Raw genomic sequence first — 14,102 nt, 5'->3', positions numbered from 1 at the left:
GCGAGGTGGAGAGCTTCCCACCTGGTCTAGGTGGGAGCGGCCTGCCTGCCGAGGCTGGGACTTGGCTCTGCCTTCTCAGAGGGGGAAGCCTTGTGACTACAGGTCATGATGGAAAAGGACTGATGGGGGAGAGAGCACGGAGGCAAAGAGAAAATGGCGGAAGTTCCACCATCTCCGGGCAGAGCTGGACTTTGTTGCTGGAGCTGTGAGTGGTCACAGGAGCAGGGCCTGGGTCCTGGGCAGCACCCCTGAGTGAGGCATCCGTGAGCCTCCCAGCTGGCCGGCGTAGCTCGGAGTGCGCCTGGAAGGCCAGAGAGAGAGTATCAGCAGAGCCGGGTGGGGGGAGCTCCTGAACACTGGAGGTCTGATGAGGCAGAATATGGTTGGGACCGTTTCTCCTCCTTCTGTCTCTCCTGTTTTAGCGGTGTCGCCCCAGTCTGTCCCTGTGGTTGCTGGAGGGTGGGGGAGCTGGACCTGACAGATCTGCTTATGACTCGGGCCCATCCTGCCGCGGTGAGGGAACGCTGGGGACAGGGATCGTCCTGGTGAGGGCAGTACTTACCTGGGCGTGTGGGTTGTGGGACACCTGAGCAGCCCGGTGGTTCCCTTCCCTCTGCCACAGCTGACCCTCTTTCTCTGTGATAAACTGCTCCAGACAAGCCTGGAGCACCAGGGGCTGTCCCCCAGGGTCCCAGAGTGCTGCGTTTTTCCGAAGGTGATCCTGTTCCAGTGGTAAACACTGCTGTGTCAGGGTGCTGCTCAGGGGCCACTTGGAGCACATAGATTTTTGCTAGCAGGATTGTGAAGCTTTGCATTGGGCTGCAAAACCAGGGCTTGAGCAAGCAGCTGGAGAGAGTCCAGGACTAGAGTGTTTTTGGGTTTGGGGGTGGAGAGCAGAGGGAGGGGAAGGGAGGGGCAGGAGGGCAGAGCTACACAGGCAGGCAGTCGGCTGCTTTGGCTTTGCTGTCAGCGGAGAGGACTTCAGTCCTGCCTGAGGGCCGCTTGGCCACCATTGCTGGAGACCGGAGGGCGCTGCCTCGGAACCCAGACTTACCAGCACTGCACCCGGACTGTTCCAAGTAGCTGTTGTGCTATCTGTTCCCGGGGAGGCAAGTCTCCTCCCTGTCGTCCCCTCCTGCTCCTCCCCCATTCTGTGAGGGATGATGCCGCTCTCTATTGCACGGCTCAGCCGGCTGATGTCACTGGCAGCGGGAAGCATCAGCAGCCTGATCACATGCTGGCCCCGTCTGTAATGCAGACGGGATAGGGGTGTGTATGTGGGGAGGGGGCCGTATGGCAACTGCTCTTGCTCTAACGCCCCCAAAAGTGCAGAGGCTGTGGCCACAGCGTCCAGCCAGCCTGGATGTCTGCTCCTCGGGCTTGGGAAAACTACTATTAATAAGACTTATTGTTGATAATACTGGGGAAAACAGCCCTTAACTCTGGGGTTTCTGCTGTCCTCCTGTCCAAAGCAGACTTCCAGGACTCTGAAGAAACATTTGCAAGCAGGATGCTTTTCCCCACCTCTGCGCAAGATTCTTCCCGGGGCCTCCCAGATGCAAATGACTTGTGCCTTGGCCTGCAGTCCCTCAGTCTCACAGGCTGGGACCGACCCTGGAGCACCCAGGATTCGGATTCCTCAGCCCAGAGCAGCACACACTCGGGTGAGTGCCAGAAAATGAGTTGGCTGGGGGAGGGGGACGCATGGGGTGGCGAGTGAAGACGTCTGTCCACAGCAACAGTTGTTCTCTTCCCCTTTGCATCACTCCCCCCCCCCCAATACAACATGGAGCTGTTTTGCAAGAGATGAAAATGCTGGCTGTGAGTGTGGCAGGACAGATGGTGGCTCGTAAAGGCAGGCATGGCTTTTCCACTTACCCTGATAAATTCCCTGGAGTTGTTAGTCTGCACCTGTGGTGGCCCTGAGAAGGGTCCCCAAGGTGACAGTCTTATGCAGAAAAGATCCAGCTAACCCCCTAGTGCCCAGGCCTGTCTTGGAGATGATGAAGCAAAACACTTTTAGGTGGGGGAGGGGGACCTCAGGGGCTGATCACTGGAGGTCCAGATTCTGTTTCTCAGTGGCTTTGAAAACTAGGGGTCTGTATATGAGGATGGGTGGTCCCAGAATCATGGCAGGGGAATAATTTTAACCTCAGGTGAGGCTGCGTGGCACTAGGATATTGAAATTGGCTTAACATATGGGTAAGAGCATTGACCCTGGCTAGGGGTAGGCAGGGTCAGTAGGGTGGAGTAACTCTAAGCTGCAGAGGCTTTGTTTTTCTTTGTGTGAAGGGTAACCAAATGGACAGAGAAGAGCCACTCCCCTTTAGGGCCCCTTGTTGCCTTGGGAGGATTTGATGGGGACAGATTGAAGGGGGTTCTTGGCAACCCCTTGAGCTGCTTCTGGTGAGACCTTCCCAGTGCCCATTTATTTCCTTCTCGTGGTGCACGGGGGTGGGTGTGGGGGTGTTGGCCAGACCCAAGGCTTGGAGTATTCAGGAAGAATGGGAACTTAGGAAATAGAATAGGTAACTTAAGATCCACGTATCTTGCTTTATGTGAATTGTGTCTTATTAAAAAGAGTGTCGGCAGCAGATACTTTGGGGAGATGGAAAGGTAGTGGGGGTGGGGCAGCCATTTGCTGTTGATGCCGACTGTGGGATTCACTGAGCCTGCCATCCTTTCCTTGCCTCCCCCGCTCCAGAAACTGGCAGTCAAGGCAGCAAGGTACTGTCTTGTTGATTTCTCTGGCCTCCACCCTATTTGGCGCAGGTCTTTTTTTAGAATGCTTTGCAGAGCCTGGGACTGTTGTGTTTGTTGGCATTTTAATGGCCAGTTGTTTCAGCAAAATCCCATTTGACTGGGGTTAGGGGATTGGATTTTTTTTTTTAATTTGATTGAGGATAGGGAAGAACTTTGCCATAAGTAACTACGTCTGGATTAAGATAGAATTTCTTGAAGTACTGGCCTTCAGCTGACTCAGGTTTTTCCAGAAAGGTTGGTAGATGCCCTGTTCCCCCACGCAAGCAAGTATAGTATCCTGTGCCTGGGGATCTTGGCTAAGAGGCCATGGTCACTTCTTTTATGTGGTACTCTGAGGTTGACCTGGATGGCCTATGAATCTGACCTTGTCCTCACTCCCATGGTATCTCAGGAAAAGACGGAGGAGCTCACAGAGGAGGTGGGCACCTGTCTTTGTGATCCACGTTTTACTAAGGCACTATCTTTCACTGACACCGGGTTGGGGCGTGGCCGTTCTTTGGCTATGGTTTGTCTTAGCTACAAGGGTCCTCTGGAAAGGTATTATAGCACATAGAAGTGCAGGAGGACCCAACTTGGGTCTTGGAGACATGGCTTGAAAGTTACTGTGAAATTGGGCTATAAAAAAATAGCTTGGACCCAGCCAAAATTTCTCTGGCTTCCATACTACCTGAATGTCTTGTCTTACAGCTGTTTGTCTCCAGAGTGGGGATGCATTTATTTCTCCGCCTTTCATCTCAGGCGTTAGTGACAAACACTGCATGATTCTGTGGATCAAGAAGGGACTGCAGTCTGTGGCCCTAGCATTCACAGGGACTAGAGGGCTGCCGTGGTGGTATGATCTGGCTATGGGCAGGGTTGGTGTAGCTCTGTCTTCCTTTCTGAGAGTTAAAGACACACTCATCCCTAATAACCATGATGTCTTTGAATTTTGAAACTTTGGTGATAGCCATCCCTCTTCTTTCTCTGAGCTCGGGCCCTTCACGGAGAGCTCACATGAGGGTGCTGCCTCCTGGAGTAGGCTGTAGCCCTCCCACCAGCCAGCTGCAGTGCCAGATCGGGCACCCTTGCCAGCAATGCGGGAACACGCAGCCCACATTCCAGTGCCTACACTGCTTTCCCATCTGAAGACCAACTAGCTCACTTTCTTCAGCGGGGAGGAGGTATTTTAAGAGTTCTGGACAGTCCGGGAGTCACCCTTGCAGACACCATGGCACTGGGCTGTCCGTGTGGTGCACAAGGTCCAGGCTGCGTCCTCGGGCTCTGCTTGGTGATCTGTTGCCCCAGGCACCCATGGCTTTACCTTTGACCATCCTCTGCCACTGTTAAGTATTTAGCAGTTTTGGGTGCATGGGTAGAGCTAGCAGGGCTCTTGACTGAATATCTTGGCTCAAATTATTCAACAATCATCGAGTTCTGGCTGTCAGCCACGTACTAGGTTATTCGTCAGTGAATAAAACCCCCATGACTGTCCAGGGAAAACCGGTGAGAAGGTGTACTAAATGCTGCATGGTAGTGGCTTCATATCGCTTTCATCAAGCATGACGGGCACTCTCATTTTCTCCCCTAGGTGATACAGATGTGTACAGAGAGATAGCTAGGTTTCTTTTTTTTGCATAGGGACTACCCTTCATTGGGTTCTCAGCATGAGGCTGGTACATGGAGACCTTTCTCAGGGGACTAGGGTCCTTCTGTTACCTGGGTTCCATTGGCCTCAGAGGCCTGCTTGGTTCCACTGGAGGTGGAATCTGGTTTTGAGATTTGTGCCAGCATTGGTTTGGATATGGCACTTTGTGGGGTCCCTCTCTCAAGACAGTGCCTACCCTGAGGCCTCACCTGTTGCTGGGAAGGAAGCCCTTTTAATATTAGAAGTGGGTGTTTCCCTTAGACCCCAGGGCATGTGTTGGCTCTTCCTTTGTCTTCCTGGCAGTGTCTTAAGTCCTGTAATGGAGGAGCAGGGCTCTGAAAGCTGCCCCCAGGAGCTCAGGATGGGGGGTGGAATGCCTAAAAACCACTGGTTACCGACTGCTTCCCACACACAGTCTATCACATAACTTTAATGCCTCCAAAGTTCTGCGATGTGGGTACAGACATTACTTTCGTTGTAAAGATGAGGTTGTGAAGTGCCAGAAATCACACAGCTGCCGGAATTCTACCCATGTCTCTTTGGTTCTAAAACTCTTGTGCTTTCTGTTACACCTGCCTTCCTGTAAGCAGAACTTGAACATGTGGATGAGAACACTTGCGTTGGAGTATCTCTGTATCAGCCCTGGGTTGTCCAGCCAGAAGGGCTGTGTTCCCTTGCCGAGGCCCCTCAAGGCCAGGGCGTGCAGCGGACAGTTCTGACTGCCCTCCACCTGGGTGTCTGCCCATCAGCAGCAGTAGCTGATGGGTTGGTCTTCCTGATCCCACGTGGGGACCCTTGCATGCATAGTATTTACTCAGCAGGAAGGGGCATGGCTGAGAATCTACTTCGGGTTGGGGGAGCTGGAAGCCAGGGAGTCCTTGTGTGCCTTGTACCGAAGCCCAGCAGGTAGACCAGATGTTCAGGCTGAGGATGCCAGAGGCATCTCTAAAGACCCCTGTCCTTTAGAAGTTCCTCAGGGATTCTTAACCTGTCAGCCTTCTCTGGTTTCTACTCTGACCACTAACTGGTCAGGTTATGAATGGTATGTTCCCTGTACTGTTACTTGCAGGCTCCCTGTCGGGTGTGCAGGCTGGGTCAGCGTGGGATGAGAGGGGCACTCTTGGCATTTTGCTTCTGCTGCTGTCCTTCCAAGCAGCCTTTCTGAGATGACATTCAGCCTTTCTGAGGTGACAGAGTTGGGCTTCTCATCCATAGAACATGGTCCTCCTGGGCCTGACCAAGTTCTACAAATCTAATTCACTTATCCACTTTGTCACTTCTGTCCCCAGCATGCAGCACAGTGCCTGGCTCCTGGCTTTTTATAAGGGTGTTTTGAATGAATAATGAATGCCAAGCCACTGTTCTTGTTGTTAATCCTGGGTACTTTTGAACTGTAGATTGGTCAAGGTCTCTTCCATTCTTCTGCTTCCTACTTGTTTTGATCGGCTGGATGGATAGATTTCTTCAAAGATCAGTATCTGTGAACCTTCCTAGCTTCTAAAGCATGAAGACACATATTTACAGAAGATTTTGTCGTTCACTAGGACGTGAACACTGTCATGGAGTCAGGCAGTCTACTGAGGGGAGAGCTTTCAGTGCAGAGAAGCGGGAGGGCCTGGGAAGCAGTAAACGTGTGGTGCCTCCTGGATGAAAAAGAAGTTGTGTAGGAGAGCATGTGTGCTGCAAGGGTTAAGATAGGAAAGGAGGTATTGTAGGTATGTGGCCCTAAATCTCAGGCTAGAAATAATGGCCCCTGGTCTGGGTTTTTTTCCCCATGACTACTCCCAGTAGATAGCAGGCATCTGACTATGATGTCTTGGGCCTGGTCTCTCCCCAAGCTGAGCTCAAACTCAGACACTGTCTTACGATCCCTATATCCCGTGCCAAGCTCTTGCTGCCATTATTGTTGCCACCACCAGACTCGGGGTGACTTTGTACTCTTGGGGAAGGCTTCAGAAAATTCGAACAGTGACTCAGCTGTAAAACCCACAGGAACTGGCATAGAAGGGTGAAAGTGGAGAAAGTTAACAATCGGTCTAAAAATATTACTGCTGATTTGGTCTCCTGTACCCTCGGAGGTAGCTTTAATGAGTTGGAACCCTCTGCCAGGTCCTCTCCTCCCGTGACTTCCCTGAGAGCTGTCTGTCGCTGATGCCGATTCTTGCCAGCATGGGAGTGGGGATGAGTGCCTCTGCTCCAGAAAGCGAACACGGCTTTTCTTAGTCACTTTTGGAAGGCCCAAGTTATATACACTTGGCCACCAGAAGCTCAGACTTCTCCAGTCCCCGAGTTGTGGAGTTGAGGAATAGAGCACAGAGGTCAGGGCCTTGGCTCTCGTTGAAGGGTGACTATGGAATTCTCTCCCACACTTTCCACCCCCCAAGCCATCTGGGTTAATACTCGACATCTGGCCTTGGTGAAGCTCTGTGCCCTGTGATGGGAAGTAGATTTCGAGATAAGTTACTGGCCTGCAACATGAGTGACCTGTCACTTCCCCGGGATTTAAGTTATGTAGCTTAAAGAGTGTGTCTTTCCAAAAAATGTACTTCCTATTTTAGGAGAAAGAGGGGAACCTGTCAATTGCCAGCTATTTGGCTCCTTCCCTCCCGATTCTCAGCTGGTAAAAGTCAATGCTGGCCACCCAGCAGCCTTACACCAAGGGAATTATGATCTCATGGCCTGGGCCGGGAGTAAGTCAGGTTCCATCTCTTGAAATGAGGTGCCATCTTCCCCAGAAGCTTTTCCTTTGATCTGTAGTTATTGAGAGAACTACCTGGCCAGGCCCTGTGTGAGCTGACTATAGGACAGGTCACTCCAGGGCATCTGACCATAGGTGACAGTTTCCAGAAACCTGGCTCCTTTTGTGGGTTGAAGGAAATATCAGAACATCTGGAAGATCCTATGCCTCTTCATACAAGATTTTGTCTTCCCTATATCTTCTAGTCAAACTCCATATCCTTGGCCCCTTCCACTGTAATATTTGCAAGAAACTGCGTGGAGGGGCTGATGTGACCCAGCTGTGTTAATCCCGGGGCCTTCTGATCTTAGGTCTGCTGGATGGCCTTGTCATTTCCAGAGCTATCAGTTGAAGCCCCTCGCCCTTGTTCTTGTGTGGTTGGCACTGCATTCAGTGGAGCACTCTGTCCTGTTCTTCCAGACTGGCATATGGAAGTGTCTACGAATGGCTGCAAGGATCCCAACAGAGGGCAGGGAGGTGCCTCTGCTGTCTTGCCTTCCTCGAGTAGAGTAACTGTCTTCTACCCGTACCTATATATGTTTAGTTCTCTCTAAAGAAAGTATTTGAAGCCACTGGAAGGAGTACGGTCACAAATTGGCTGTGGCAAGTAACTACTTCTGCCAGCCTCTGTTTTGATAATGGGCTGGGATGAACTAAAATTTTTTTCCCTACTTCTGTGTTGCCTCCATGTCAATATTGTGTCCTTAAGTCAAATAACTTTGCTGGAAAGAGTATAGCCTCGGTGAGCATACCAGCTCTAAGGGAGGCGAGGTCTCCAGCCTTCCGGGACTCTTCCGCAGATGCGGGTCACCTGCTCTCTGCCAGGTGTAAGCTAATTACTGTTGGAGGGGTCGGCATGCTTGGTTGAGAAGGCAGAACTTTGTCCACATGTGTGCCTGCAAATATTCATGCACGTTTCTGAGGTTTTAAAAAGCTTGTTTAAAAGAAGATTATTTCTTCTTATAGGCTAAGGCTTGAAAGGTACTTAATTATCACCCTCCCTCCGACACCGCCCCCGCTGGGGAATCTAGGCCCTATTTCTTGTGCTTGATTCTCCTTTTTGGGCTAGATCCAGTTACCTTGCAAGAGGCAGAGAAAGTCCAATGGGAATTGACTAGTTTTCCTTCATGTCATTAAAAAAAAAACTTCGGGAATAATTTCAGATTTACCAAAGTCTTAAAGTTACACAAGGAATACTTGTATTTCTTTTATCCGGATTCTCCTGTTGTTGGCATTTACCTTTATCACTTGCGTGTTCTCTTTCTCTGTCTCTATATAAGTTCTTCCTGACCCATTAAGAACAGAGATGTTCTTATGTAACAGAGACATTCTCAATTCCAGTCAACGCAACGTTGCTACACTTTCATTAAACTGTTGTTCGTGGTCCGGTTTTGTCGTGTGACCCGGTAGTGTCCTTCGTGGCACCTCTCCTTGTCTCTTCACCGGTGTCTGCTTCAAGCAGTAGGCCCTAGCTCCCTTTGTTTTTCCCCAGCATGAGCTTACAAAGACTTCCAGCTGTCCTGAATATTTTTCTCGACATTCAGCTTGCTCTAGTCAACATTTTTCCCGAAACTGTTACCACAGTCTATACCAGACTTGTGTATTCTTTGCTCCTGGTTATTGTCACCTCCCTCTCTCCTCCCTACTCCCCACTGCACACCCCACCCATGTTTTCAGAGATCAGATTCTTTGGGAAATGTCCTATATAGCCACCGTGCTTTTGTTAGTTTAGGTATTAGTTGCCATTATGCTGTAAGAGCTGTGTTTAACCTACAATCTTTAAGTCAAGGGAAATGATGACATGAAAAGCTTTTGGGGTGTGGTGAGGGGAACTGATCAGAAGCTTGATGTAGCAAGCCTCAGGTTTTTCTAGATGAGTGCTTCTCAAACTGTAATGTGCACGTAATCCTCCTGGGGATCTTGTTCAAAATGTAGGTTCTGAATTAGTAGGTCTGGAGTGGGGCCCACGATGCATTTTTAATGAGTTCCTAAAGTGGCAGGGCCCTAGAGAAGTTTCAAGGCCTGGATGATTTAGATCCCAAGGCACTGACATTTGGTAGGTGTGAGAGCTTTGTCAGTAGTTGATGGTCTTAAAGGAATTTGAATAAAAGGTGTCGGGAACATGAAGACAAAAAGATGTAAGGTCCTGGGTATTAAAAAAAAAAAAGTAGCTAGTGAATGGTGCATTACAGAAGATAGAGCTCAGAATCAGAAGGAGCTGGGACACATCCTGTCACTCACTAGCTGTTACTTTGCCCAACACTTGACCTTTGAGCCTTGGGTTCTCTTTGGTACTAGTAATCACTGCTTCGGATTTAGTGAAGATCACTTTCCTGAAGTGCTTCTGACCGAGCATCTGGCACATGCTCTGTGTGTAGGAAGTGGAAGTTGCTGTTAGTGGATGGTAGGAGCTTGGTTGAACCTGGTTCAGATTGTAGAACAGATGACTGACCATGAACCATGGGCACTTAAGGAAGTGAGTTCATTAGTGGCCAACGTGGGTTGTCATGCCATTTTCTTTTTAGACAGGCTTATTATCACATTGAGCGGAGTGCCATAGACCTAATTCTTAGCTTTGACACAGGAATTTGACAGACTCTCAAGATATCTTTGCGGGCATGGTTAAAAAAAAAAAAAAGCGAGTTAGTTGAGGTGGATGGATTTGTGGCTGGAGAACAGAAATACAGCACGGTCGTGAACAGAAGCTGATGTGAATGAGAAGAGTGGTCACAGGGACACCCATTTTGCTTTTTGACTCTTCCAAATAACATGTTTTTAAGAAACCTTGGGTGAAGACAGTTACTGTAGCCTGTATTTATTGTCCTTGACATCCCCAGACACAAACCCTATGGGCCAGCTACATTCTCTTGAGCTTTTTTCTGCTGTTCTATGCTGTGTGTCCCTCGACAACTCCTGGGGCTCCCTACAGTGCTGTACCTTTTTCTCGGATTGACACACAGTCCTGTCTTGTCTTTCCCTGGGGAATGCTGCCTCTGACTCGTGCATTTGCTTTTCCTCCCCGGTGCTGCTTTGTCAAGTGAGAGAGAGCATTCATTCTTCCAGGCCTCATAGGCCACTTACTTCAGCCATTCCTTTTGTTGTTCTTTCCAGTTTCCCCATTCTTTCCTTCTTTGAGGGTTTCGGGGTTTGTTTGCTTGTTTGTTTTAACCCCAGGCCCAGTTATTACCATGGGTCCCTTTAATATCCCTTTGGATGAGCTGTCCAGCTTCTCAGGCTCCACACGTTCCATGTCAGCCCACGGCTGGTCACTGTCCTTCGTCTTGCCATCCTCAAAGCTCAGTGTTCGCCATCCCAGCCCCTCCTGTTTCTTCTGTCTGCCCCTTCGTTCCTCTTGCAGCTGTCAGCACACTGAAATGGCTGGCTTGCGTCTGCATCCTCTGTGCTGACCTGCTTCTGTCCTTCACCTGCACCGTGTGACCCGTCCTTCGCCTCCCCTGGAGCTCTTGTCCCAGTTCCTCCTTCACAGCCCTGCATGGGTCCTGTGTGGAGAGAGTGGCCCGTCGAGCGTAGACACAGTCTCTCAGCTGGGCCCCAGGTGCAGGGGGCCGTCCTGTCAGCCGCCTCTGCTGCTCCCCTCATACCGTCACCATGAAGTCTGTGCACCTGAACTTGGTTTTTGAAGCTGTGTATGATGTGGTTGCTCCCTTGTTACTCAGCACCTACGCTTACTTCTGTAGCATGTGGGGGATATGTGGCCTCTGGGGCGCTGGGTCCAGGTTCAGGCCGGTGGGGACGAGCTGCTGTTCTCATGGATCTTTTATGCCAGGCTTTGCAGCACCAGGAAGGAGCTCCAGTAAGTCGGCAACCCACTGCCTTCTCAGGGCATGAGCTCGGGGGCTTGGATTTTGTGCTGCGGGGACGCAGGTTCTTGTCAGGAGTGTTTGAGAAGTTTGATAAGGGTTATTTCTGGTGGATGTCAGAATCCAGCATTGAGAGACACACGTTAAACAGCTATGGGCTGTGCTTAGGAATGGATTACAAAGGCCTTAGTTAAAAGAATGTTTTCTTAAAGACAAAGTGATAAACTAACAGACTCCTTGCTGTAGCAAGGTGCAGTTCCCACCCCCTCCCCCCACCCCCCCGCACACACATGTGTCCGATCGGCTAGAATGAGGTTGGCCGAGCGCATTCCGTGGTGGCTGCCACGTGGAGGGACTGAAACGCTCTTCCACATGGTAGGAATGGAGAGTAGCACCTCTGCTTGGGACTGGGGTGGCCGTTTTCTGGTGAATCTAGGATATATTTACCAGCATAACACACACACACACACACACACACACACACACACACACATCCACAGTATCCCCTGTGCTTGGAAAGTTGAAGATCCGCCCACCTTATCTTCATCTTTGGGCTGCAGGAGAGTGGGCTGGTCTCCTCTGGCACACGCGTTCTGTCGTGAATGGCGTGTGTGTGAGCGGCCTTGAAAGTGTGCTTTCGCTTGGCCTCTGTCTCAGGAGAGGCTTCTGCCTGTCGCCTGGGATGCAGCACAGCCCGAAGCTGGCATTCAACTCTGGCCACCTGTGTGTCACTCGGTGACCTGGGTTGGGAAGCTGGGCACGGCCACCACTTACTGAGCCTCTGCACCACACACACACATGTGCACTTACACATACAGACACAGGTGCACATAAACGCACACAGGGACTCTGCACACAGACACAGATGTGCGTGCACACACATGTGCAGTGCACACACTGAAGCATGCATCCACCCAGACACACACACAGATAGGTGTGTGCACACAACTCACCACCCACACACACATAGACACATGCAGTGGTGCACACACGCTTCCCCCCCCCACCACACACAGACGTCCACACACACACTCGCTGACACAGGCACACATGACTTTGGCTTCACCTCACAGCCATTTGGAGGTGGACACTTTCCTCTGTCTTTAGATGGAAACAGTATCAGATGAACGCTTCTTCCTCGGCTTCATACCACCATGCTCCATGGCAAAGCCCTTTTATTCTTTATCCTCGTGGGTAAAAGACACATTTTCCTTTGGATTCCTTATGTCTTCAAGGCTGAGGGTGGAAGGATGTCGTCCCCTTCTTCCACTTTACCTCCCTCCTCTCTTCTTGCTTTGGTTCACTCTTTCTTGACATTTGGTATTTAAATATTTACTGCGCGCTGGGCACTGTTCTGCTGAGCACTGTCCATCTGCTGTCTCGATTGTCAAGCCCTCCTGACAAGCTACGAAATAGTTGATATTCCACTCAAGATGTTATGAGAAAACGGGGACTCCACGAGCCTCACCGAGCACACAGCCGCGGAGAGGCAGTGTCGGACCTAGGGTTCCAGCCTGGTTTGTCTTAATCCAGAGTTGGCTTACACTCACTGTCCTTTTGCTCCCATCCTCAGTGTCTGAAGTTCAGGGGTGAATAGGAGAGAGTCTGTAGAGGCAAGAACTTTGCACGAGGGAGGTTTGCAGAAGAGATGGTGTGCTCCTTTTGAACCAGACTTATGGGGTGTGACATGAAATTCTGTAATGTAGCTAGATACTGTTAGAAAGGTGGGAATTCTTCGAATAAACACGTTGGCAGGCAGTGAGGAAGGAGTGTGGTTTGGGCTTTCTAGCTGTGCTGAAGGTGTCTCTTGTGGCAGCAAGACGTGTGTATCCAGCGTTAATAGCAGCTACGACCAGGGTTCCTGCCAGCACAGTTTCCCAAATACTGGCACTGACCCTTAAGTCTGGGTGGCAGGGAGCACGTCTGCTGCTGCTGCAGCAAGAACTTTGGTCTTCAGAAAGCCGTCCTGGAGCTGCTTCTTATGGGGCCATGGTTGGTGTTGGGACGTCATTCTGCTCATTGCACTCTCCCCGTGGTTCTGCCATGCTTTTGCGGTGGTGCCTTTGTGTATCTTCTCAGGTGGCTGTGCGGAAAAAGGGAAGGACTGCTGTTTGGGAAGAAAACTAAGAGGTCATGAGATGTCTTTATTTTTTTTTCTTCCTAGTACTGAGCATGCTTCATAACCCACTCAGCAACGTCCTGGGGAAACCCCCCTTGAGCTTCCTGCCTCTGGACCCCCTTGGATCTGACTTGGTGGACAAGTTCCCAGCACCGTCAGTTAGAGGATCCCGCCTGGACACCCGGCCCATCTTGGACTCCCGTTCTAGCAGTCCCTCTGACTCAGACACCAGTGGCTTCAGTTCTGGATCAGATCATCTCTCAGATTTGATTGTACGTAGCTTGTCAGGGAGTGAGGTGGGCAGGGCCAGTGAGCCTGCTGTGGGAAGCGTGTCCACCAGAGTGCCGGCGGGAGGTGGAATGACGGAATCCGAGGAGGCCACGGGGAATGTGCTGAGAACCTTCCTCCTCCACGGAGGAGATGATGCCGTGTATGCTCACTGAGCGGTACATTTCAGGACCCAAGCAGTAGACTCTCCTCTTACAAGTTACTTCAAGCACTTTGAGAAATAGTTAATTTCAAAAGTTAATATGGGAGTCCTGCACTGTTGTCTTTCTTGACCTGCTTGGTGGTTTTCTTTAGCCTTGAAACAGTATGTTTACATACCTTGACATATATTCTCTCAAAATTTCTAAGTGAAGATTTTACAGATCACACATTAGTAATTATCAGAGCCAGGATTTTAATCCAGATCAGACTGACTGTAGCTCCTCTGTTCTTACTGACCTGTGTCACCTCTCCGAGTGAGGCTGTGACGAATCTGTGAACTGTTGCCTCAGAGTTAACTCGTGACCACACGCCCCTTGTGCACAGCCGTGTGTGATGGGAGCAGCACCTGCGCTGAGGAGGATTGGCGGGTGGATTAGACTAGACAAAAGATGGGGGCGGGGCAAGTACATACATGGGAATGGCAGGGAGAAATCATCCTCAAATCAAATACAATTTCAGGTGCCTTCTGCACCCGACTTTCTCTGCTGCCGCTCCCCCTCACCAACTCACAGCTGAGAGCATGCGATGGCTGCTCTTCCTACCCTCTTG

The 14,102-nt window shown here is 50.5% G+C and overlaps 1 protein-coding gene across 11 annotated transcripts in view; it reads left to right on the top strand.

Annotated features, from left to right (window-relative positions):
* Window positions 1-14,102, top strand: part of CPEB1 (cytoplasmic polyadenylation element binding protein 1) — a 97,512-nt gene that overhangs the window by 71,221 nt on the left and 12,189 nt on the right. For 5 of the 11 annotated variants that reach the window (XM_082736168.1, XM_082736173.1, XM_082736166.1 and 2 more), the window contains exons 3-4: window positions 1,473-1,664; window positions 13,110-13,336. In XM_082736168.1, coding sequence (XP_082592294.1) covers window positions 1,511-1,664; window positions 13,110-13,336 — 381 coding nt within the window. In that variant the 5' untranslated portion in view covers window positions 1,473-1,510. Of the gene's footprint in view, window positions 1-36; window positions 206-931; window positions 1,270-1,472; window positions 1,665-13,109; window positions 13,337-14,102 lie in introns of those variants that run through there. The other 6 variants (XM_082736169.1, XM_082736171.1, XM_082736175.1 and 3 more) reach the window with 5 other exon arrangements.

Source organism: Mustela nivalis, assembly GCF_964662115.1.
Source record: "Mustela nivalis genome assembly, chromosome: 6".
In the NCBI taxonomy this organism is placed as follows: Eukaryota; Metazoa; Chordata; class Mammalia; order Carnivora; family Mustelidae; genus Mustela; species Mustela nivalis.
The sequence above is the reverse complement of the archived record's forward strand: the minus strand, read 5'-3'. Positions and strand labels throughout refer to the sequence as shown.